At 50.2% G+C, this 8,827-nt stretch overlaps 1 protein-coding gene across 1 annotated transcript in view; it reads left to right on the top strand.

Annotated features, from left to right (window-relative positions):
* TMEM72 (transmembrane protein 72) overlaps nt 1-2,366 on the top strand; it is a 6,019-nt gene extending 3,653 nt beyond the window's left edge. Inside the window, exons 2-5 of the mRNA XM_009888709.1 lie at nt 285-351; nt 774-845; nt 1,577-1,716; nt 1,906-2,366. Of these exons, the coding sequence (XP_009887011.1) occupies nt 285-351; nt 774-845; nt 1,577-1,716; nt 1,906-2,366 (740 nt within the window). The remainder of the gene's footprint in view (nt 1-284; nt 352-773; nt 846-1,576; nt 1,717-1,905) is intronic.
* Nucleotides 2,367-8,827: the final 6,461 nt, after the last annotated feature.

Below are 8,827 nucleotides of genomic sequence, written 5' to 3'. Positions count from 1 at the left end.
CTGATGTCCCCACAGCACCTCTCCCCAGCCCACACAGTGACAGGAGTGCAGCTGGGATGGGTTTCTGGGCTGTATGTGACAGCTAGCATTGAGCTCTGACCCCACCTGGGTTGGTGTGTCAGCATGAATCACTGGTGCTGGCAGTCCTAACTTGCTGCACAGCACAGGGGGAGCCACCTCGCCAGCCCTGGGGAAACGGGGGCATTGATCCTGGGAGCTGGTGGGGCACCAGAGAATCGGGAACCAACCCTGCAGTCAGCATCTTTCCTGCCTTCTCTTTCTAGTGCTGATCGGTGTGGGCGTAGAAACTCTGCAGCGAGGACAGTTCAAAAGCCTGGCTTTCTACCTGCTGTGAGTATTTTTGCCCTTGGAATCAGAGCCGGTGGGGGTGACTCGTTTGACCCCGCCACCATACCTAGTACCACACTAGACTGCAACAGCAGCAGGGAGCAGTGTCCGAGGATTTGGGGCATTCAGATCTCCATCTCTAGGTTTCAGATGAATAAGCTATTTTTGTTAGAGAAAGGTAAGCTACTGCATCACCCATGCTACTGTAGACCAGGCCAGAGGTGACACTGGCTGCAAGCTGACCCCATGGGGGCAGAAGGGCTTTGAGCTCTCCTCCACAAACCAGCTGAGCAGAGGGTGTTCAGACCCCAACACACTGACTCTGTTGTGAACTGAATAGTAAACCCTGGCCCTCTGTGCTCCTTCTGCCACCTGGAGAGCATACTCAAGCCCAGCCCTGCCCCCCTGACAGCTCCACCTTTCAGTTTTTCAGGGGTTGCAGTTACTGTCTGTGAAGGCTTCTTCTTTATCAGTTTGTTCCTGGAGATGTGCTTCACGTGAGTAGACCCTGTCCAGTATTCTCCAGCCTTGGTGGGACTTCCCTAAGGCAATTTGCCCCTTACAAGGCAACATCAGACCTAGCTGAGGTGCAAGTGCCAAACCAAAGGTCCTGTCCCTATTGCCATGGCAAGTGCACTCAAACAGGGGGGAGGTAAGTGGGGCCATGTCCAAAGCCAGTTAAACCTGTGTTTTAACTCATGCTTGTCTCATAATTTGCTGAGCATCAGCATGACAGACCCTGGTCTGCAGCATCTGCTTAACACACAGTATGAAGTCCTGTAATGGACTGGGGTTGAAGGAAGAGCCAGAACCCCAGGGCAAGCTGCTGCTCCCTCCCAGAAACAGCACAGAAGTTCAAGTCAGAATGTAGAAAATCCTTATGTACTTCTCAAAGGCTGAGCAATTCTGCTGTCTTTTAGCATAAGCTCAAAAGCCCTGATAGCTTAGAGGCAATGCCTTACTCCAGCTAGTAGCCACTCGACTAGTTACCAGGAGGGCAAACGCACCAAGGAGAGGTGGCCTGAGATGCTGACCTCTGGCAGATGTAGCCCCTGGCCTCTTCCCCCATGGGAGTGGCTCAGGCTTTGCTTGCCTTCCCTGGCCAACAGTGGTTTCCTGGCAAGCCAGAGTGAGGATCTGAACCTTTAGGTGAGTGATTGTTAAGTCCAGAGCTTCTTGCCATGTGCTTGGTGCCCCATCCCACAAGGACGTCTGTTTCTCTCCCCAGATATGAGCCCAACTCCCTGGCACAGGCCTGCTGGAAGCGAGCTAGACGCGCGGGGAGCTTCCAGAAATTCCTGGGGTACACGCTGCTGTCGGTGGCTTGCTTCCTGCATCCCGTCCTTGTCTGGCACGTCACCATCCCTGGTGAGGAGCCCGTGCTAGGGTGGGCAGTAGTGCAGATGGAAGAGGAGCGTAGTTTGTTGGGGGCCAGAGAGGGTGGGGATGTGTGGGGTGCAAGTTGGTTGTGGGGACCAGTGAGCTAGCTGGACCAAGCACTGCTTGGTGAGCTCTTCACTTTGCCCCAACCCTCAACCAACATGGTCTTCTCCCCAGGGTCCATGCTGGTGCTCACTGCCCTGGCCTATTTCTTGCTGAGCAAGAGGAGGAAGAGCCCAGAGCACAAAGAGACACATCCTCAGGTGGGGCAGTACGTGGATCCTTCAGCCACTGTGGCAGCCCCAACCATGGCTGGTGATACTGAGCAGACCTACACCTTCCACGGGGCCCAGAAGGAGCAGCACCGCTCCTTGCTGGGCCACATGAAGAGCATCCTAAAGGGCAGCAAGGACAAGAGCCCAGCCCCAGCAACTCCTGCCCAACCAGTGGCCCCACCAGCCCCACGCAAGCAAGTGCATTTCCAGGAGAAGGTGGTACAGATCATCCCCTCTGTCAGCGAGATCTTGGAGGATGTGGAGAGCGAGGCTGAAGAGACCACGTCGGACACAACACCCATCCTCACCCCGCCTGATGCCCCCATCATCCTCGCTCCCCTCAGCTCCACAGGCCTCTTTTGAGCCCTCAGCAGGAGCAAGGACAGGGCAGACATGCTACCCCTGCCACTGGCATCTCTCCCTGCCACTCTACCAACTGAGGGGCCCCGAGAGGTGGCCCTCCTTGCCCTCCCTGCCTCCAGGGTGACAATTGTGTCACTACCTCCTTTTCAAGGGGCTGCCCACACTACATGGTCCCACACCTTGTGACAGGGTCGGTGGCTGTCCCCAGCCCCTGCAGCGCCATACCTGGGGGACAGGTGGTGGGTGGTTCAGCCAGGGTACTGCCAGGACAGTCAGGTTTCTGCTCCCATGGCCTCACATGTGGGTCACCCCGCTGTTACGGCACTACACATCACAGCAGCTGCTCCTGCCTAACATCACAGCTATGGTGTGTGCCTCCCACGAGGCAGATGCAGACAGGAGAAGGGGACACCACCATGCCCCCAGAGCAGCCTCCTGCCCTCGCTGCGTGTGGAAGTGCTCAGGGCTGGAACGCATGCAGCACAGAGGACCGCAGCCTGCAGGTTCCCTCACAGCACCTGTATGGGCTGCAGCAGGCCCAGGGCATCCAAAACGTCATTTCAGAGGTGGGCTGAGACCAAGCACACCCCTAGGGCTAGCACCCATGAAGTGCCCTCCCCGGAAACATGCTCCAAGCCCAGCAGGGAAACCACCTCTGACCTCAGGAACACCTACACAGGAGCAGGGAGGACCCTGGGGTTTCCTAGTGTCCCCTGCCTGGACAGCCCTCTTGCATTAGAAGAGCTTTGGAATGATGTTGCAGCTCAGGTCATGAGGTTCAGCACCGCATTGGCACAGCAGACCATGTGTAACTCTCTTTGTGTGTCAATTATGGGCCCCAGAGGGCAAAGGCACTAATAAAGTTACAATTCTGTTGCCCCAGTCCCCTCCATGCCAGCTCTTCCCTGAACCCTTCACCTCTGGCTTAATCCTACCATATATTCTGCCCTTTGAGGACCATATGCTTATAATCTGGCATTTCCCTCCTGTTCAACTCATCCCCTTGGTGCTCTCCCACCTGAGGACTAGGACTTTCTGCTTCCAGATGGCAAATGCTGTCTGTGCCGGCAGATACCACCACCAAGATCCTCTGTGCCTGCAGATACCATCGCCAAGATCCTCTCATCAGCATCAGGCAACTCTATAGGTTGCACACAGGAAAGAGCTCAGGTGGCCGGGTTTTCTCAGACATGGCACATGAGGACACACTGTCACTGCTGCTGGGATGAAGAGTTGTAACTACTCTAAGCCCAGACACACAGCATTGGGGTGAAGTGGTGATAAGGAGAGAAGATGCCTGAGACCTGCTTAGACTATTTATAAGGTAGAAGCCTGAGGGGCTGGCTGTTTTTCTTGGAAATACATTATTTCTTCTTTTTAAAATCTCAGCTCTCTGAGTCACAATCACCATGTTCATTTAGGAAAGCCATGTAGTTTGCAGTGTGAAAATGTGAAATTAAGTGTTCAAAAATCAGAAGGCAATTGAGATAACAACCCAATGCTACTTTTTAATAAACTCTTTTTAAGTGACTCCTCATTTGGCAGATGGATGGGGAAGAAAGTAGAAGATACTGACTCTCAGTATTTGACTGCCTGTGTTTGATAATGAAACTCTGACCACAAGAGAAGCTTCTGAATGGTTGCACACACTTGTCGTTCCTACAACCAAACATGAACAAAAAGCTTTTTTTTTTTTTTTCTTTTTGCATCACCAGCATTTTAAAGGATAGCTGGTATGAAGCTGTTCTAAACATGATACATAGATTAGAGACCTCCTGCTTCTGGCTGCACAAAATTAACCTTCCACCTCACAACTGCATGCTGGGGAAGAGTCACGTACACATCTGCCTTTAGGGAATTTTTGCACCTGCAAAAATATCTTCAGAAAATCATGCCCATTTACAGCCTAACGCTGCACAACTGCAAGCCCAGGATCCAGCCACAGCTCCACCCTCAAGCTGGTGTATTCATCACATTAAGAAATAAAAATAAGGCTATTCTACAGTTGGTGGCAAAGCGGCATATCTGCATCAGCAAAGGTCCTGACCCAGACATGCTAACAGGGTACCCGCCCTTGCCCACTCTGCCCCAAAAGGCTGTGCTCGGAGCTGGCTCTCCAGCTCCATCACACATCTGCTCTGCTATTAGACCTGCTCTCATTAGCAAGCTCAGCTTTCTGCATCATCCAAGGCTCTTCTTTGAACATTGCATGATTAATTACACACACAGAGATAAGGTTTGTTGAAAAGGCACTGCTCTAGATAGATCAAACGGTCTGCTGACGAGCGCAGGACCACATTTCTGCAGCCTCCTCTCTAGCCCTGAGCAAAGCTCCAGGGCAGCCTGGGTGGGGACAGCTGCTTTGCGACGAATTTTATCCTTCAGCTCTTACTCAATCAGCCCCAGACTTGGTACTGGTGGGGCAGCAGGACAAGGGGAGAAGAAATGGGGTGAGAGGACCTGTCACACCTTGAAGAGTGTGGGGAACAAATTTAATTGCTCTGTGAAATGCATAAAAGGAGTTTGTAATAGTTAGAGTCTGCAGAATTAGGTATTTCAGGTTTTAGGCTCATCTTTTGAAAGTCAGTTGTAGGTTTCCCTTAGGAAGCAAGACGGGGGGAAGCTGATGAGGTGGCTGTTCAGCCTTCTTAGAGACAGCACTGGACCTGGTTGCTTTTCTTGCCCACTCCCTTGTGTTGGCCTGGCTCTTCTCCAGCCTCACACCTAGTTGGCTCAGGAGATGAAGGCTGGAAAAAAGCTGCTCGTCTTTTCTCTGGTATTAAGTTGTCTGTTCAGTTAAGATCCATGGCTGGCTCACCCTGGAGTCTGCCAAGAGCCTGCACCAGTGCTAGAGAAGTGCTGGGACCACAGAGCTGGGGGCAGGATGCTCCAGAGGCAGCTGAGCTGTGCCCCAGACAGCAGCAGACGGGTGCTCTGCCACCATGGGGGCTGAGCTGTTCCCAGGATCGCCTCTGCCAAGAAGTTTTTTTGTGCATCCCCTGCTCCCTCTTCACCACTCATCCCACCCCTGGTGCTATCTGCCACCTCCATTGTCTGACAGAGCTCATTAGCTCAAAGTGAAAATAATTAGGAAAAAGAAAGTGGGTGGATATCTTCTGGGATAATGAGCCAAAAAAAATTCATGGAAGGAAGGGCCAGCCACAAAATGAAGGGAACCGGGATAAAAGCTCCCATTTCAGAGGCAGCAGGCTGTTAGAGCAGCTCAACTGCTTAAAGAAATGCAGCCTCAGGCTTTCTTTAAAATCAAAGTGCAAAGGAAATGTTCAGCCTCAGGGGGTGTCAGATGACTTTGCAGAGGGCTCAGAGATTATTTGCTCAAGTGTGTGCTTTTGTGTTGGCCCCAGTCCTACGTCTAGCTGTGAGGGGTGTCCCAGGGGGCTACTGAAAGCACCAGAGATGCTGCAGAGAGCTGTTGGGGGGGCTGTATATGAAAACTCTTGTATATGCAGGGTAATTGCAGGAAAAGAAAAAGAGGAAGGACTTGACACTATTAATTGTGCAGTACAGTGATATCTGAATTTGAGCTGCCTGAACTGTGGGTCCACACAGCACCACATGAACACTGCTATATAATTTTTGTGTGCATGACAATTAATTCATGATACAGCTAATCCATTGCGATTGAGCCACTGAGCTGGAGCTGAATGCATAAAGCTATAAACTCCTATAGATTCACATACTAAAAGGAAACAAGATGAGTCATCGAAAAGAAATAGATGTGTAAGGTGAAACTCTGTGAGGTAATCCTGGCAGAAATAGTTTTCTTCAAAGTTTCTTTCAAAAATTTCCCTGCATGAGGAAATATTTGCCTGCTTTGCATGTACAGATGCATTGGAAATGCTCTGCAGTGCTGCTTGACAGCCAACTTGGTGAACCACTATCTTGCCAACAATCACTCCATTTTAACTTTTTTATGAAGGTAAAAATAGATTTCAGTGCAAGCTTCAGTTCCAATTCCTCTCTGCCCCCAGCACGTACTAACACCAGTAGCTGCCGCACAGCCTGAAGACAGGTACACAACCTGCCCCACCACCGTGGTCCCACCTTGCACCAGGCTCTCAGGTGGTCACCCTCCAAATTCCCTAGCTCCCCCTGGGGACTCTGCACCCCAGTTTCTGTGAGCACTGCTCCCTGTTCAAAACATGGATATGAATGTTTTATCCGTATAATAGCAGTGTTAGGAAAATAAGGTATATTTGGAGAGAAAAGTGTTCAGTTTCTGCAGTGTCAGTACTCAAAACCAGAAATACCCAGCTTATACCTGCATTTGCAACACCTGCAGCAGCAAACACTGCTATTAGCATCAGTGGCATGGGCAGCTCCTAATTCAATACTGAGTCATGTCTACATGCAGGAGAGGACCTGTCTCCACTCAATTACAAATGCTGCATGCTCACACACCTGCAACCCTACCACTCCTCAGCCCTGCGCCTTCTCCCGTCCCACTCAGGAGATTCTCCCCTGTGCTGGACGAGAAATGCAGGTGCTGGTTTGGCTGGACTCCTGCATTTTGTGCTGTGCAGGAAGTTAACAGGAACCAGAAACTGGGTCCCAAACCTGACTGGGATTCCTTGGAGCTATCAGCTCCCTTATCTTCTTGGCATGGCGTGGGCAAAGCAGGAATCTGTCTTTCAGCTGCCATATATCAGCTTGCATACCACTGGTGAAATGACTGCACTTAGGCTATATCCTAGTGAATGATTAAGGTACCTTCAGGAAGCTAATCGCAGGCAGCTACTCACTCAGCTTGTGACTTTATTGAACCCTGTTTTGAGACTCTATGCAAAATACCAGGAATTTGATTTCCCAACCCAGGTATTTAGATCACACATAATATAGGGAATTTTATCTGAGACAGAAAAAAAAAAGAAAAAAGAAAAAAGGAAGAGTGATGTTTCCTGGCAGCTCTTCCTCATCCCAGCCTATATCTGAAGGGGACTTCATACAGCAGAGGAGGAAGTTGTGAACAGCATCTCAGCACTAAACCCCATCCACTCCCGTCTCTTCTTTCTGCCCAGCTTCTCCTTCACCCCAAACTTTTCCACCTCAGAGCTGGCGTCATTCGGAAGATTTTTTAAGAGCTATTTAAAAAGAAATATCATCCTGATCAATCCATGCTAAACAAAATTATACATACTGTGACGTGATTGCACAGTTCCTCCCTGCCCTAACTCTCCTTCCACTGCCTCCGTCTCCAAAACTGCCCTATGAGAGAGGCTGAGTTTGGTACTCACCCAGGTGCTCAACCTTGCTTACCAGCCCCCAGGTCCCTGCTGGCACCCTGCTCCCCAGCTGGTGTGTCGCCCACTGCTCCTGCACTTGGTCTCCCTGGAGAGCCATGTTTTGGCTGAGGCTTTCAGCACAGCAGAGAGGGAACACCTGGCAAACTGTGCCTCGAAGGAAAGAAGGCGGCAGCCACAAGAGACAAGCCCATCGAAAGGAGACTACAGGGCATCCCTAACTAACTTGTTCAGTTTTTCTGTTGTTTTGGGGCAAACCTCACCTTCCAGCTCTTGATGCCCACTGATGTGCGACAAATTTTGCACCATAAAAAAGCAAGTTTGTTTTTTCAGTAATGTTTTGTGCTAGAGTGTATTACTTCCTTCGATAGAATGTGAAAACAGAAGTACACAAAAAGAGCTTTACTGTGCACAAAACTGAGCTGAAACAGCTCTTCTACATTGGCTACTGTCTTGGCCACACTCAAGGAGAATTCTCGGGGGGGAATTTGGTATAGTGACATTACTTTTGAAATTGATGTAGTAGCACTACACTTCTCCATTTCAAGGTAGGAAAGCTTTATCCAGGTTCTATGTTACCCTTTCCCTGTTTTGCCTATTGAGGAGACAGTCCCCAGCACGGGAGCAAGCCTGCCCCCAAGCCTCATCAGATGAAGGGGCCACGTCTCGTTTTATGTCACACTGCAGAGTTATATATCCTCATTTCACGTGCTTAGGAAGACTGAGGCTGCCAGTGAAGGTGCAGGTGTATTACAATATTCAGATCCTCTCCATGCTCCCAGGTCTGGTGGGGGAAATCGGGTGGGCCAAGCAACCTGAAGGTCCTCCCTGGCAATATACATTTGTAGCAGCACAGCATGGAAGCTTGGTCTGAGAGGTTCTTAAGGGGAAGGGCTTGGGAAGGGAATTACACCTTTTAGCTGCACCTTCCCCCAAAAAACCCAGGCCTAGGCATAAAAGTGAACTCCATCTTATTCCTCTCAATTATTATTCCCTCTCAGCATCTGTTTCTCATGCAAGCATCTGCAAGCTCAGAAGAAACCATCAGCTGCATAAATGGAAGTCAAAGCATCTTCTTCAGCAAAAGACATGCTATGTGTTTCACATTGGGTCTGCATGTGGTCACAGTGTAAAAATATGACAATCTTACTGTCAACATCTCTCATGTGGAAGTGCCATAAGAAGGAAATTGCAAACAAA

This window comes from Charadrius vociferus, unplaced genomic scaffold, assembly GCF_000708025.1.
Source record: "Charadrius vociferus isolate BGI_N301 unplaced genomic scaffold, ASM70802v2 scaffold436, whole genome shotgun sequence".
Lineage (NCBI taxonomy): Eukaryota > Metazoa > Chordata > Aves > Charadriiformes > Charadriidae > Charadrius > Charadrius vociferus.
This window is presented reverse-complemented; position numbering and strand designations above follow the sequence as displayed.